At 35.2% G+C, this 17,118-nt stretch overlaps 1 protein-coding gene across 4 annotated transcripts in view; it reads left to right on the top strand.

The window, feature by feature from the left end:
* HLTF (helicase like transcription factor) overlaps positions 1-17,118 on the top strand; it is a 71,067-nt gene that overhangs the window by 7,820 nt on the left and 46,129 nt on the right. For all 4 annotated transcript variants that reach the window (XM_082459521.1, XM_082459519.1, XM_082459520.1 and 1 more), the window contains exons 3-8: positions 8,023-8,189; positions 9,405-9,538; positions 10,090-10,187; positions 12,111-12,185; positions 12,343-12,534; positions 15,861-15,956. In XM_082459521.1, coding sequence (XP_082315647.1) covers positions 8,023-8,189; positions 9,405-9,538; positions 10,090-10,187; positions 12,111-12,185; positions 12,343-12,534; positions 15,861-15,956 — 762 coding nt within the window. The remainder of the gene's footprint in view (positions 1-8,022; positions 8,190-9,404; positions 9,539-10,089; positions 10,188-12,110; positions 12,186-12,342; positions 12,535-15,860; positions 15,957-17,118) is intronic.

Raw genomic sequence — 17,118 nt, 5'->3', positions numbered from 1 at the left:
TCTGCAATTTTTTGGAAGAGTTTGAGAAGGATGGGTGTTAGCTCTTCTCTAAATGTTTGATAGAATTCACCTGTGAAGCCATCTGGTCCTGGACTTTTGTTTGTTGGAAGATTTTTAATCACAGTTTCAATTTCATTACTTGTGATTGGTCTGTTCATAGTTTCTATTTCTTCCTGGTTCAGTCTTCGAAGGTTATACCTTTCTGAGAATTTGTCCATTTCTTCCAGGTTGTCCAATTTATTGGCATAGAGTTGCTTGTAGTAGTCTCTTAGGATGCTTTGTATTTCTGCGGTGTCTGTTTTAACTTCTCCTTTTTCATTTCTAATTTTATTGATTTGAGTCCTCCCTCTTTTTCTTGATGAGTCTGGCTAATGGTTTATCAATTTTGTTTATCTTCTCAGAGAACCAGCTTATAGTTTTATTGATCTTTGCTATTGTTTTCTTTGTTTCTATTTCATTTATTTCTGCTCTGATCTTTATGATTTCTTTCCTTCTGCTAACTTTGGGTTTTGTTTGTTCTTCTTTCTCTAGTTCCTTTAGGTGTAAGGTTAGATTGTATATTTGGGATTTTTTTTTTCTTTCTTGAGGTAGGCTCATATAGCTGTAAACTTCCCTCTTAGAACTGCTTTTGCTGCATACCTTAGGTTTTGGATCGTCGTGTTTTCATTGTCATTTGTCTCTAGGTATTTTTTGATTTCCTCTTTGATTTCTTCAGTGATCTCTTGGTTATTTAGTAACGTATTAGTTAGCTTCCATGTGTTTGTGTTTTTTACGTTTTTTTCCCTGTAATTGATTTCTAATCTCATAGTTTTGTGGTCAGAAAAGATGCTTGATATGATTTCAGTTTTCTTAAATTTACTGAGGCTTGATTTGTGACCCAAGATGTGATCTATCCTGGAGAACGTTCCATGCGCACTTGAGAAGAAAGTGTAATCTGGTGTTTTGGGATGGAATGTCCTATAAATATCAATTAAATCTATCTGGTCTATTGTGTCATTTAAAGCTTCTGTTTCCTAATTTATTTTCATTTTGGATGATCTGTCCGCTGGTGTAAGTGAGGTGTTAAAGTCCCCCACTATTATTGTGTTACTGTCGATTTCCTCTTTTATAGCTGTTAGCAGTTGCCTTATGTATTGAGGTGCTCCTATGTTGGGTGCATATATATTTATAATTGTTATATCTTCTTTTTGGATTGATTTCTTGATCATTATGTAGTGTCCTTCCTTGTCTCTTGTAGCATTCTTTATTTTAAAGTCTATTTGATATGAGTATTGCTACTCCAGCTTTCTTTTGATTTCCATTTGCGTGGAATATCTTCTTCCATCTCCATCCTCTCACTTTCAGTCTGTATGTGTCCCTAGGTCTGAAGTGGGTCTCTTGTAGACAGTATGTATATGGGTCTTGTTTTTGTATCCATTCAGCAAGCCTGAATGTCTTTTGGTTGGAGCATTTAATCCATTCACATTTAAGGTAATTATCGATATGTATGTTCCTATGACCATTTTCTTAATTGTTTTTGTTTTTGTAGGGTAATTGGGTTTGTTTTTGTAGGTCCTTTTCTTCTCTTGTGTTTTCTGCCTAGAGAAGTTCCTTTAGCATTTGTTGTAGAGCTGGTTTGGTGGTGCTGAATTCTCTTAGCTTTTGCTTGTCTGTAAAGCTTTTGATTTCTCCATCGAATCTGAATGAGATCCTTGCCGGGTACAGTAATCTTGGTTGTAGGTTCTTCCCTTTCATCACTTTAAGTATATCATGCCACTCCCTTCTGGCTTGTACAGTTTCTGCTGAGAAATCAGCTGTTAACCTTATGGGAGTTCCCTTGTATGTTATTTGTCATTTTTCCCTTGCTGCTTTCAATAATTTTTCTTTGTCTTTAATTTTTGCCAATTTGATTACTCTGTGTCTCAGCGTGTTTCTCCTTGGGTTTATCCTGTATGGGACTCGCTGCGCTTCCTGGACTTGGGTGGTTATTTCCTGTCCCATGTTAGGGAAGTTTTCGACTATAATCTCTTCACATATTTTCTCTGGTCTCCTTTCTCTCTCTCTTCTCCTTCTGGGACCCCTATAATGCGAATGTTGTTGCATTTAATGTTGTCCCAGAGGTCTCTTAGTCTGTCTTCATTTCTTTCCATTCTTTTTTCTTTAGTCTGTTCCGCAGCAGTGAATTCCACCATTCTGTCTTCCAGGTCACTTATCCGTTCTTCTGCCTCAGTTATTCTGCTATTGATTCCTTCTAGTGTAGTTTTCATTTCAGTTATTGTATTGTTCATCTCTGTTTGTTTGTTCTTTCATTCTTCTAGGTCTTTGTTAAACATTTCTTGCATCTTCTCAATCTTTGCCTCCATTCTTTTTCTGAGGTCCTGGATCATCTTCACTCTCATTATTCTGAATTCTTTTTCTGGAAAGTTGCCTATCTCCACTTCATTTAGTTGTTTTTCTGGGGTTTTATCTTGTTCCTTCATCTGGTATATAGCCCTCTGCCTTTTCATCTTTCTGTGAATGTGGTTTTTGTGCCACAGGCTGCAGGATTGTAGTTCTTCTTGCTTCTGCTGTCTGCCCTCTGGTGGATGAGGCTATCTAAGAGGCTTGATGGGAGGGACTGGTGGTGGGTAGAGCTGACTGTTGCTCTGGTAGGCAGAGCTCAGTAAAACTTTAATCCACTTGACTGTTGATGGGTGGGGCTGGGTTCCCTCCCTGTTGGTCGTTTGGCCTGAGGCAACCCAACACTGGAGCCTACCTGGACTCTTTGGTGGTGCTAATGACAGACTCTGGGAGGGCTCACGCCAAGGAGTACTTCCCAGAACTTCTGCTGCCAGTGTCCTTGTCCCCACGGTGAGCCATAGCCACCCCCCGCCTCTGCAGGAGACCCTCCAACACTAGCAGGTAGGTCTGGTTCAGTCTCCCCTGGGGTCACTGCTCCTTCCCCTGGGTCCCGATGCACACACTACTTTGTGTGTTCCCTCCAAGAGTGGAGTCTCTGTTTCGCCTAGTCCTGTCGAAGTCCTGCTATCAAATCCCACTAGGCTTCAAAGTCTGATTCTCTAAGAATTCCTCCTCCCATTGCTGGACCCCCTGTTTGGGAAGCCTGACGGGGGGCTCAGAACCTTCATTCCAGTGGGTGGACTTCTGTGGTATAAGTGTTCTCCAGTCTGTGAGTCACCCACCCAGCAGTTATGGGATTTGATTTTACTGTGATTGTGCCCCTCCTACCATCTCCTTGTGGCTTCTCCTTTGTCTTTGGATGTGGGGTGTCTTTTGGTGAGTTCCAGTGTCTTCCTCTCGATGATTGTCCAGCAGGTAGTTGTGATTCTGGTGTTCTCACAAGAGGGAGTGAGAGCACGTCCTTCTACTCCACCATCTTGGTTCCTCCCAGAACAACAATCTATCATCTTTCTTTGGTCATTGATTTCTCTTTTACATTCTGTTATCCTATTTTCCTTAGGTCCATTTTATTTTATTTTATTTTTGGATTCTTGATTCGAACACTTAATTTTAATGTTAATAATAAAAGATTTTAATCTTTTAAACGTTCTTCAAAGTACGATGTTGGCTGTATCTCCTATGATTTGTTATATGGTATTGGCATTATTCATTTTTAACTTTTTTAAAATGTTTTCAATTTGCTTATGTTTACATTTTTTATTTCTTGACCCATGAAAATCTTTATTTTATAATAAAGTAGATTATTTCTTTTCCATTCTATTCTAAAAGTATTGTTATAATTAGTCCTATTTCTGTCTTTTTGTTGTCATCTTAATCTTGTTTTACTAATATATCCTTTTTTGTCGTGTGCTTGGATCATGTTTTCTTTGTTTTTATAGTCTCCACATTTTGCCCTACTTTTTTTTGTTATATATTTTCTGGAATTTGCATATCTGGTTTAAAGAAGATCATGCTATAAGCATTGGCATGGGGGAGATGGTCTAGCAGAGAACAGAGCTATGCCTCACAGGATATCTTCAAAGAGGAATTATTAGAGAGAAATATTAGAATTATTAGAGAGGAATATTTGTCTGATAATCTGGTTGGTCAGGCTGTAGTCTCTTGAGTCAGTAATCAGATGCTGGGAGAGGTTTAAAGCAGCTTTCCTGTGTATTTTTCAGGCAGTTAAAAAAATTTAGGTAATTCACGTACCATAAATTTTATCATTTTTAAGTGTACAATTCAGTGGTTTTTAGATATTCACAAGGTTGTAAAACCATCTGCACTGTCTGATTCTAAAACATTTTCATCATTCCCAAAACCCTGTACCCATTAGTAATCACTCCATATTACTCTCTCCCCTTAGCCCATGGCATCCATCAATTTATGTTCTGTTTCTATGGATTCACTTACTCTAGACATTTCATGTAAATGGAATCATACAATATGTGGCCCTTGGGTCTGGCCTTCATTTCCGATTTCTTTTGCGTTAAATATTTCCTAGTGTACCATAGTAGTTCCCTGGTTGTTTCTTTATTATATATTTTGAGTTGTTTTCTTAGTAGTTGCCCTTGGGAATTACTAACATCTTAATTCATAAGAATCTAGTTTGGATTTATGGCAACTTAATTTCAATTGTTTATAAAAACCTTGCTTTGAGATAGTTCCGTTGTCTTCCTTCCTACTCCTTTATGCTGTTATCGTACAAATTCTTTATATACATTGTATGTTCATCAGTACAGGTTTATAATGATTATGTCCTTTTAAATCAGATAGGAGGGAAAAGTTACAACCAAAAAATTTCATATTGTCTTTTATATTTACCTGTGTAATTACCTTTACCTGTGCTTTTTATTTCTTCATGTAGGTTCAAGTTACTGTCTAGTGCCTTTGATTTCAGCCTGAAGGTCTTCTTTTAATATTTCTTGTAGAGTAGGTCAGCTAGTGATGGATTCTGTCAGTTTTTGTTTATCTGGGAATTTCTTAATTTCTTCTTTATTTTTGAAGGATAGTTTTGCCAGTTACAGAATTCTTGGTTGAATTTTTTTCTTTTAGCACTTTGAGAAGTTGTCCCACTGTATTCTGGTCTCCATGGTTTCTGGTGAAAAATCAGATGTTAATCTTATTGAGGATCCCCTGCATGTAATGAGTTGTTTCTCTCAGTTGCTTTCAGTGTTCTTTCCACAGTTTGATTTTGATGTGTCTGGGTTTGAATGTCTGTGAATATTTTTTACTTGGAGTTTGTTGAGCTTCTTAAATATGTAGATTAATGTTTTTTCATCAAATTTAGGAAGTTTTTGGCTATTATTTCTTCAAATATTCTCTCTACCTCTTTTTCTCCTCTCCGTCTGAGACTCTCATCACGTGTGTGTTGGTATGCTTGCTGTTATCCCACAGGATCTGTTCATCTTTCTTCATTCTTGTTTCTTTCTGTTCCTCAAACTATAACTGTTCCTCAGACGTTATAGTCTCAGTTGACCTGTCATCAACTTCATTGATTCTTTCTTCTACCTGCTCATATCTGCTGTTTGAGCCTCTCTAGTGAATCTTAGACTTTAGTTAACTATGTAAATTTTGACTCCAGAATTTCTATTTGGCGAGACATAGTTCTCATGCTTTCCTTTAGTTCTGCAGACATGGTTTGCTTTAGATCTTTGAACATATTTAAAATTAAAACTTAAGTTTTTTTCTAGTAGGTCAAGCATTTGTGCTTCCTTATGGGTAGATGATTGATAGCTTTATTCCTTTGTGTGAGCTGTACTTTCTCGTTTCTTTTCATGTCTCTCTTGTTGTTGAAAAGTAGACGTTTTAAATAATATAGCAACTCTAAATCATATGATCCTGCAGTCCCACTCCTGGGCATATATCCAGAGAAAACTGTAATTCGAAAAGATCTGTGCACACCAATGTTTACTGCAGCACTATTTACAATAGCCAAGACATGGAAGCAACCTAAGTGTCCATCAACAGATGGATGGATAAAGAAGATGTGGTAATCTATACAATGGAATATTACTCAGCCATAGAAAAGAATGAGATAATGCCCTTTGCAACATGGATGGACCTAAAGATTATCATACTAAGTGAAGTAAGCCAGACAGAGAAAGACAAATATCGTATGATATCACTTATATGTGGAACCTAAAAAAAATGATACAAATGAACTTATTTACAAAACAGAAATAGATCCACAGACATAGAAAACAAACTTACGGTTACCAAAGGGGAAACGGGGGGATGGATAACCAAGAAGGACCTACTGTATAGAACAGGAAACTATACGCAATATTTTGTAATAACCTATAAGTGAAAAGAATCTGAAAAAGAATAGATTTTATATAATCTATAAATTATATGTGTATATGTGTATGTATTTATATACATGTATAACTGAATCACTGTGCTGTACACCTGAAACTAACACAGTAGTATAAATCAACTATACTTCAACTAAAAAATACTATATGTGATGATGAATGTGAAGTAAAAAAAAATAATTTGGCAGCTCTAGAAATCAGAGTCTTCCTTCTCCCCTGGATTGGTTGTTGCTGATTTTGGTTATTGTTGTTTGTTTAGTAACTTTTGCTAAATTAACCCTGTGAAAGTCTTTGTTGTGTCTGGCCACTGATATCTGTATTTGGTTACCTTAGTGGTCAGCTAGTGATTGAACTAGAACCAGTAAATTTCCCAGTCTTTACTGAGAGGATCTGTGTGCATTTGGGGCACTCTTTCAACACTCAGCCTGGCAGTTGACAGCTCTGCCTTAGCCTTTATTTCCTGCCTGTTCAGAGCTTCAAGTTTAGCCAGAGGTGAGAGCTTAGGACCTTCTCAGGTCTTTCCTGAACATATTCACAGCCCTGGGCGTGCATACAGCCCTGTGCTTGCATTTGGCCTTCTAGATCTCCAGGAATATATTGGAGCTTTGAACATCTTATTCTCCGCTTTTTCCTTTTAAGCCCTTTGGTTATTGTTTTGTTTGCCCTAGCTGTTACCCACTGCCTGTAAAATTGTTTTTGACAAACACCCACCGAAGGGAGAACGTTTTAGGTACTGAGTAAGCTCAGAGGTCAAATAGAAACAGCTTTGAAAGTGGGGGTCTTCTAGGGAACCACCATACAGGTCAAATATTGACAATTCTATAGGAATAAATCTTTGAAAGATTCTGCTCCAGTGTGCTCACTCTGGTAACTGCTAGGCTGTACTAAGAAGTGCAGCAGGTTGTTATTTTTAAATGCTATCGTGTAACTGAGAGCTGGAGATGAGACTAGGGCACTGATATTCAGCTGTTTTATTGAATTAAGTCTCCCCAGGTTTCTACAACCCTTTGGTTAGTTTCCAGAGTTCTGAAAAAGTTGATTCAAACAGCTTTTGCCAGTTTTTTCATTGCTTTTATGGAAGAGAATTTTTGGAAGTCCTTTCTCTTCCATTTTCAATTATGTCATCCTCAGGCAATTTTTAATTAAGTGGAATCAGATAATGGCATGAGTTGAAGGCTGGATGTATTTTCTTATTCCAGTTCCATTCTGACTTATAAATAATGCCTTTTAACCCTTTGAGATTCTGGAGAATTTAGGCTTAGGAGCTGGCCTGCCTGGATTCAGATCCTAGCTCTGCTACTTATTAACTTTATGACCTTGGGCAAGTTACTTAACTTTTCTGTGCTTTAGTGTCTTCATCTGTAAAATGGAGATAATGATAACACCTACCAAAAGGGTTGTGACAGTTTTAAAAGTCAGTCTATGTAATGTACTTAGAACAATGTGTGGCACATAGTAAGCACTCAGGAGATTACCTGTTTTCGAAGTTATAATGTTGAATAATTTTAGATAATGTGTATCTGTTAGTTTTGATTGTATCTTTTATATATCAAGGATTTGTTAACTTCCAATGAATGTAAATTAGGAAAATATTGTAAAAGAATTATTATAAAATATGTTCTTTAATATGTCTATAGAAATATGAGTCCAAGAAAATGTGCATTTCTTATATGTGGTGTTATTCAGTAAGCATTAAAAAATGAATGGAAATCCCAGATAAAGTATGAAGAAAGGTATCATTATATGTTTATTATTTATAATAATATCTGTTTATTATTTTTATTAGGTTAATAATAATGAAATGGTTGCATTACAACGAGAGCCCGATAACCCTTATGATAAGAATGCAATTAAAGTAAACAATGTGAATGGAAATCAGGTCGGCCATATAAAGAAAGATCTTGCAGCTGCCTTGGCCTATATCATGGACAACAAATTGGCTCAAGTTGAAGGGTAATGCACTTTTGGAGTTCAGTTTTAATAATTGTGAGTTGTAGTGATCTTTGAATGTAAGGGTATGTAAAGTTGCCCTGACAACTTTTGTCGCTATACCTTTAGTATGCATTCAGTAAATGTTTTAATTCTTCTTTCATCTGCCTGCACTACCCTAGCCATCAAATAGCTATTCCCTCACTTTCCTGGTAAACTATTACCATGGAGAAAAATAGACTTTGGTTCAAATATTAGAAAGTCCACACCATCTTTTAAGAAAAAAGCCTTTTTAAAAAGCCTTTTAGTGCATTGATTTGACAAATTTGGAAGTGTTTGTTTAAATCAGGTTGTAAGCTGATAGAATGTGATCAGATGTAGATGAGTTTGGTCTTGCCTACACAGAGTTTAATTTTTTTTTCAGTTATTTCCGATATTCGAATATCTGGACATTCTACATTTTATGCATATTAATTTTTCCCTAATTTTAAAAAATTATTTATAAATATTTCTCTTGATAAATGGAAGATCTGGTAATGCAGGATACTCATTTCCACATGACATCATTTGACTGGAGATAAGTAGCAGCTGTTGCATTATCTAGGCATATACCTTCTTAGTTCTACTACCTGTTCCTTTTTTAAAACTCCCAGTCTCTTTGGTTACATTTTCTCTTTTATGCGTTTGTGTCTGTGACCTCAATTTTAGTATAGGTTGTTCAGGATATTAAAAGGTGAGTTTGGAAGATAAATACTTAGCAGTGTCTTCTCACTTATTTACTTGTTTTCTCCTTTCTCAGTTCGTCAAGTTTTTCAGATATTGAGAGTAAACTTTCAGTGAATCCTGGATCAGAAATAGTTCTTGGAAATCCTTCCCCATTCTCCCAGAATGGGTTGCTACACTCAGTGGTTCTGTTAGTGGAAGCTCTGCCTTCTGAATTAAACTTGCTATTTTACTTATCTTACGATCTTCGTAATAGGCTAACTATGTATTTAAACACTTTTATCTCACCTGAGTTTCTTCTGGAATTCTGGTCCTAAAAACTGCCTTTTCTTCTCATTATTGTTGGTGCTAGTCCGTGTCCTTTTTCTTTCTGGTCTGCTCAGTTAGTTCCTTTCTATTTTACTTGCATGCAGAATTTGAATGTGGCAGTTATTTAACAAGATTTTTAATGAAACTTAAATGTAAAAAAATAACACTTCTAATTTCTCATTTGTTTTTCCTTCTTAATTATAATAGGGTAGTTCCTTTTGGTGCAAACAATGCTTTTACCATGCCTTTGCATATGACTTTTTGGGGAAAAGAAGAAAATAGAAAAGCAGTTTTAGATCAGTTGAAGAAACATGGATTTAAATTGGGTCCTGCACCAAAAAGTAAGTTCAGGGTTTAACCTACTATTATTCTGATATTGTTAAGATGCTGGAATTGTAAAACATTTATTCTCTTAAGTAATACCTTGAGTTTGGGTGGCTAAATTAATTGTTGCTGAAGGCTCCAAGTTCTTTTTTTAGTAATCTTTTTAAGGAAATCCTTGAATTTTTTTTCTCTTTATTTTGAAATAACTATAGATTCATAGGAGGTTGCACACATACACAGAAAAATGTACAAGGAGGTCCCTCCCCTAACTTCCCCCAGTGATAATATCTGGAAATCCCTGATTTTAAACATTCTCTTTAATAAGTTACAGACAAAAAGAATCTCCCAATAGAGAATGAAAAAGAATGCTTTTTAAAAGTTTGTTTAAATAATGTGGAATTCTTTTAATGTATTTTTTGAATAACCTAGCAGATTTAGTTTTAAAATTTTTAAAACACATATTAAGGGAATTTTTAATTCAGCTTATTAGACAAGCTTTAAAAGCTATTTACTAAAAGATAATTTATTTCATTTGGTGATTTTATTCTTTTCATTTTGTAAATTATAGCTTTAGGATTCAGTTTGGAAAGTGGTTGGGGCTCTGGAAGAGCGGGACCAAGCTATAGTATGCCAGTTCATGCTGCAGTACAGATGACAACTGAACAGGTGCACTTCTCTTATTTCATAACTAAAAGTGAATAGTGAACTTTAAATGCTGAAGGTTGATGTTTAAAAATATAAGATAAATATGCATCTGCTAGTATTAGTGATGTTTATATTGTTATGGAACATGTAGAATAAATAAAATATATTGCAAATATTTATGTAGAAAGAAAGCAGTGATAAGGAATATATCCACATACATGCATTCATATATACCTTGAAACACACACCTTGCTGTATACACCTGTGATGTTTTACTCTGTTTTGATGTTTTTGTATTATTTGAAATTTTTAAAATAGCCATAATTTTTAAAAAGTTGAAGCTTGAAACTTACTCCTTTCAGGAAGGTTGCAAATGCAGTGCTAAAAAAACTAGTTCCGGGGGCTTCCCTGGTGGCGCAGTGGTTGAGAATCTGCCTGCCAATGCAGGGGACACGGGTTCGAGCCCTGGTCTGGGAAGATCCCACATGCCACGGAGCAACTAGGCCCGTGAGCCACAACTACTGAGCCTGCGCGTCTGGAGCCTGTGCTGCGCAACAAGAGAGGCCGCGATGAAAAGTGGCCCCCGCTTGCCGCAACTAGAGAAAGCCCTCGCACAGAAACGAAGACCCAACACAGCCAAAAATAAATAAATAAATAAATTTAAAAAAATAAAACTAGTTCCGAATCTCTGGCCTTAGTCTATTTCTTACTTTGTCTGCTTTGTGATCCAGGATACTGTTATGCTGGGTTAGTTTGGGGAAAAAAGGGTATAAAGTAAATTAATGCAGATCAATCTTACCAATTACATCAAAATTTTTTTTGTCTCTACTCATCAGTGTTAGCCTTTTTATATTCTAATTGTAGTTACTGTATTTTCTCTGCTCATTGCTAGAAGGGCTTGAGCCTGTGTCTGTCATTCTTTTTTTTTTTTTTTAATTAATTTTATTTTTGGCTGCGTTGGGTCTTCGTTGTTGCGCGCAGGCTTGCTCTAGTTGAGGCAAGCGGGGGCTAGTCTTCTATGCGGTGCGCAGGCTTCTCATTGCAGTGGCTTCCCTTTGTTGTGGAGCACGGGCTCCAGGCACGCAGGCTCGGTAGTCGTGGTTCGCGGGCTCTAGAGCACAGTCTCAGTATCTGTGGCACAAAGGCGCAGCTGCTCCACGGCGTGTGGTATCCTCCCGGACCAGGGCTTGAACCCATGTCCCCTGCATTGGCAGGCAGATTCTTAACAACTGCGCCACCAGGGAAGCTCTTGAGCTTGTGTCTGGTGGGTAAACCCCAGATTACCTCTCCTCACTTTTTAGATTTGGCCTGATTTCTTCTGGGCTGTTGATATGTATTTATTTGCTAATTTACAAAAGTAATTATATATATGTTACTGTACGATTGGACTAGATCAATTTAAAGAACCAACTAAAGATTAGCATAAGATTGAAATTATCCTAATATTTTGTAACACATAGCAAATTTCTGATTGCAGTAATAATCAATGAAATGTCATTTACTTGAAAAAGTCAAATATACTTGGTAGGATCTGTCAAAATGGTTTCAATACAGCTAATAGAATCACAGAATTTCAATGGCAGAAGGAACCTTAGAGACACTCTAAATCTAGTTCATCCCATTTGTTTTGCAGTAATAAGATACAGGGCCATATAGGTTAAGTGTCTTGCCCAAAGTTATTTAAAGATTTTTTTGTGACAGAGCTGTGACTGAAACCCAGGACTTAAAACTCTATCCTGTATTCTTTAGACTGTAACAGTTACCTAAAGGATCTATTTATTCTGCCATTATTGAGCAGTGTAGTATCTCAAAGAATTAATTTATTTTATGTACCTTTTGGTATTCGACTCTTAGTTAATTAAATGACCTGAAATCTCTGAATTAAGTGCAATTATTATTTTAATTGCTTTGTTTCATAATGTTTCTTGTTGCTATTTGTTGTAGCTTAAGACAGAGTTTGACAAATTGTTTGAAGATTTAAAGGAAGATGATAAAACTCAGGAGATGGAACCAGCTGAGGTACTGAGCCAGTATTTTCTATTTAAACTATTTGGAATTTTAAAATACGGTATTAATCTATACATCTTTCATCACAAGGTCAACTTTTCCAGATTTTGCATGGGGTAAAAGAAAGGGCTTATTGTATTTCTGTTTATGATATTTCTTTTATTTATAGGCTATTGAAACACCATTGCTTCCACATCAAAAACAAGCTCTAGCTTGGATGGTTTCACGGGAAAACAGTAAAGAACTTCCACCATTCTGGGAACAGCGAAGTGACTTATACTATAACACAATAACAAATTTTTCTGAAAAGGACCGACCAGAAAATGTTCATGGAGGAATTTTAGCTGATGATATGGGTTTGGTAATTATATTTTTCCTTGAGTTAATAACATTTTATTTTGTAACTAAGATTTTATATGAAGTAATTTTGAAGTAGATAGAGATGGGAATATGTTGGTGCCAGTTTGGGACTAGATATCACTGTGAGTGTAGAACATAATTTTTCCTGTGGTTTTCACTTAAAATAATGCTGAGGTTTTTTTTTTTCTTTTCTTTTCTTTTGGCTTGTTTGCCTAAGGTACAATTAAAATAATTGGCAGTAATGATATAAACATGTGTTTTTCAATTTTCTTTTGAAATTCAGGGTAGCTTTCATGGGTTTTCTTAAAGAAAATATATGATTCCTTACACCAGCAGTTTTTATACTTTTTGGTCTCAGCAACCCTTTATGTTCTTAAAAATTATTGAGCATCCCAAAGAGTGTTTGTCTTTGTGGGTTATCTCTATTACTATATCTATTAATATTTATGGTACTAGATACTAAAATTTTTTATTATTTTTAAAATAACAGTTAAAAAACTCATAATGTGTTAACAGAAATAGCGTATTTGTCAATGAAAAGAACTCCAAGACAAAAGCAATTTTGATGAGAAGACTGGCACTGTTTTACATTTTTCCAAGTCTCTTTAATGTCTGGCCTAATAATTGACAGCTGAATTCTCATATCTGTTCTTTCATTCATTCTGTGTGATACGTTGTTTTTGTTGAAGAATACAAAGAAAATTAGTCCTCACGCAGATATGTATTTGAAAGGGAGTATTTTAAAACCCTTTTTAGATAACTAGATTTTCTTTGCTACAAGAAAATTAAGCAAATATTAGTTTATTAAAGGTTAATAATTATAATGTGGAACTTTTTTTTTTTTGGCTGCACCATGAGGGATCTTAGCTCCCTGACTGGGGATCAAACCAGTGCTCCCTGCATTGGGAACACAGAGTCGTAACCCCTGGACTGCCAGGAAAGTTCCTATAATGTGGAACTTAAAAAATCATATCAATGAACTTTTTATACTTTGTTCCATTAAAATCCATTGGTATAGCTTGCACGTTGAATGGATATTTTACCCATGCATGATTTTGTAACATTAGGTATTGCTCATTTGGAATATATTGGTTCACTGAGTTACACAGATCTGCCAAATGTTGATGCATTTCATTATACAATGTAAAAAAATTTACATTCATTGATACTACTGCTGATCTTATTAGAAAGGCATTTATATTTGGGAAGCTTTTCTACTCATAGTGTTGGATACAAGTTTTCTAACATAATTTTTGCTTGAAAGCTCAAATTTTATCATTAACAACAAACACTGTCAGTTGTTTCCTTTGGAGTTGATAGGCTCATTTTATTCATTTTTTTCAAGAAAATGTGTGCCACTCAGTCATGAATAACTAGTTATCAGTCATTCTTTCAAGTTAAATGGTGGTACTTGAAAGTGACGATGCATGGTAGCTAGTTCAGCTTGTAATTCAGTCTCACAAGTGATTTTTCTCTAGATAACCTTCATATTTTGATATGCAAAAGAAGTATTTTGTGTACTTCCCATCTTGTTACACAGAATATTTAAAACGTGTGTACTTAAGAGGTGAGATTTGGTAAAATGAATGTGTACTGCTTTATCAAGAACATTCTTTTTGCGGGCTTCTTAGTTGCGAAGCGCCGGCTCCTTAGTTGCAGCACGTGGGCTCCTTAGTTGCAGCAGGCAGACTCCTTGATTGTGGCATGTGAACTCTTAGTTGCGGCATGCATGTGCGATCTAGTTCCCTGACCAGGAATTGAAGCCAGCCCCTAGCATTGGGAGTGCGGAGTCTTATCCACTGCGCCACCAGGGAAGTCCCTCAAGAACATTCTTAAAGAGCATTCTTAAAGTGAAACTGTTTCTTTGGTTTGTCTTTTTTTTTTTTTTTTTTCTTAACTGGATGTGGCGGTTAAAAATACAGTGACCACTAATATAATGTAGTGCCAACTGCTTTGTGTCATGCTAAGGCAGCAGCAGTTTTACCCACCGTTGCTTTTTGTGGAATTACTACAGATATCAACACAAGTAAGGTCTTAGTAGAATTATTAAAACAGTTTTGACTGCACATACTGCTGAAAGGGTCCTGGGGAGCTCCTAGGACCTGTGGACCACACTTTGAAAACTGCTGCTTCACAATGCTTTCAACTTGAAAGAGGTTTATTTCTATGTTGGTAATTATAAATTCAGCTATGGAAAATAATGAAAATTTTCATGTTTCTGTTTTTAAAAAATGCACAAGAAATATCTTGTCCTGTATGCTTTATTGGTAAGGTATATAGTCTTTAAGTCTTGGAAATATCTTTAAATGAAATTTAATAAAGTAATTATCTTATGTCCATACTGGGATTACTAATCATTTTAAGTTAGCTCTGAATTACATGGCAAGCAAGTAGTTGTAGTTTTGTGATAAAGTTATTAGTTCAGGGTTAAATGTGACATTTAAATGGCAGTCATTCAATAAAGTGACATTTCCTTAAAAACATACGTTTATGGAAAACTTATACACTTGTACTGCTAGCTGCTCCAGCTTAATTCATAGTAGTCAAAAACTGGAAACAATCTAAATGTCCACCAACAGGTGAGTGCACAAATAAGTGTGCCATGTATGCATATATGATGGAATATTACTCAGCAATAAAAAAACAATGAATTGCTAGTAAGCATTTCTTTATATTACTCCATTCTTCTTAAGGAACAGCTTACACCAGCTCAGGTCACCACATGCTCTGAATCAGGACTGGGCCTAAAATTGTATTGAGCAGAAGAAACTAAACAAAGAAGAGTACATTGAGTAATTCCATTTATATCAAGTTCAAAGGCAGGCGAAATTAATATATAGTGATAGAGACAAATCAGCCGTTGTCTGGTACAGAGGTGGGGAGATGGACTGCAGAGGAATACAGGGCAACTTCTTGGTGATAAAATTTTTCTGTATCTTAATTGTGTGGTGGTTACACCAGTGTATACAGTTGTCAAACCTATCATACCATACACTTTAAGTCTGTGAATTTTGTTGTATGAAAATTATACCTCAATTAAAAAAGGATTAAAAAAATAAAATGACATTTTTCAAAGATGCTTACAGGATTTTACACAGTAAATTATTTAATAACTCCTAATAATATGGCATGGTAAAGCATTTACTAACTTAATGAATGAAATAACTTCATTAATATGTATATTATTTAGTATAATAATTAGCATACTTCTGTGGCCCTGAATGCTGTTTGATATTTTCTTACTTGATTTAAAAATTAGTTTCAGAATGTTGTCTGGTCAACTGGGTTTCAGAATCTGACCATTTTTCTTTGTAAAACATTTTAAAGGGCAAAACTCTGACAGCCATTGCAGTGATTCTTACCAACTTCCATGATGGCAAATCTCTTCCTATTGAAAGAATTAAGAAAAATCAGCTGAAGAAGGTAAAGTATTAGTGTGTTTTTTCTAAAGTCTCTGGTTTATTGTAAAACCTTTCAATTTTGTCATTAAAAAAATTATTGTCAAAAAATTGATAATATCCAGTTTTTAGAGATACGATGAATGGCCTTTCTCGTGTGTTGCTGATAAGAGTGAAAGTTTATGCTACATTCTTGAAGGCGATTTGGTAATGTGTATCAAAAGCCTTAAAAGTGTTTATAATCTTTGATTCAACAATGCCATTTCAAAGAAACTATCTAAAGAAGTTAATCAGAAATGCATTTTTTCCAAAGAGAAAAATACAAGTTTATTTCCCCAGCATTATTTTAAAGGCAGAAAAGAAATACCTGTCAATAAGTTAACAGTTAAATTATGATACAACCGTAAAATTTAATATTGTGCAACTACAAAGTACTATTTTTGAAGAATACTTTCATGATCTTTTTTAGTAAAAGGCCAGATATGCCTCTGTGTATAGAGTTTGAGTCTTCATTTTGTAAATACATATTTATATACGTCTAAGTGTAGTCACACATACTGTATGTGCCAAAATGTTAATAGTGATAATTATGTCCTAATGATGAGAGAATGGGTGACTATTCTTGATGCTTAATTTGTGTATATTTTTATATATAGCATATATACACATAATACATGTATATTCAGTTTCTAAGAATTAATAATGAATTAGTTTTGTAGGGAAAATAAATGTTATAAGAATGAAACGGTTATTCTTCATTCTCAGCTGAAAATCCAAAGAACTTAAAGTAGGAAATAACTAGGTGCAAGGTGTATGCAAAATATCTATTTTTTGGACTTTACTGTTCTTATTTTTTACTTTTCAAAGATGCTGCATATCACTTTCCTGCAACTGTTTGTTAAGATTCTATTTTATTAATTTGTGTGCTTAGTTGCATTTCCTTCTTTGTACTTTTAGTGGGAGTTTAACTCTGTTGTTAATGTCTAAGATTCAGTTCCCTACCCTGAATAGTCCAGTGCTTTCCACGTCCGTCCTTTTCTTTCTACATTTAGTTATTAAAACTGAAGAATAGCACCTAAGACTACTTACAGCTTCATTGTCAATTACCAATTAAAAAATTATCTATTTTCAATAAGGCTTTCCCTTTTTCTCCAAGATCAGCCATGCATTTAACATGTTATGTAGTA

The sequence above is a fragment of the Balaenoptera physalus genome, assembly GCF_965194825.1.
Source record: "Balaenoptera physalus genome assembly, chromosome: 4".
NCBI lineage: Eukaryota > Metazoa > Chordata > Mammalia > Artiodactyla > Balaenopteridae > Balaenoptera > Balaenoptera physalus.
Note: the sequence above shows the minus strand (reverse complement) of the source record. Positions and strands in the feature narration are given on the sequence as shown.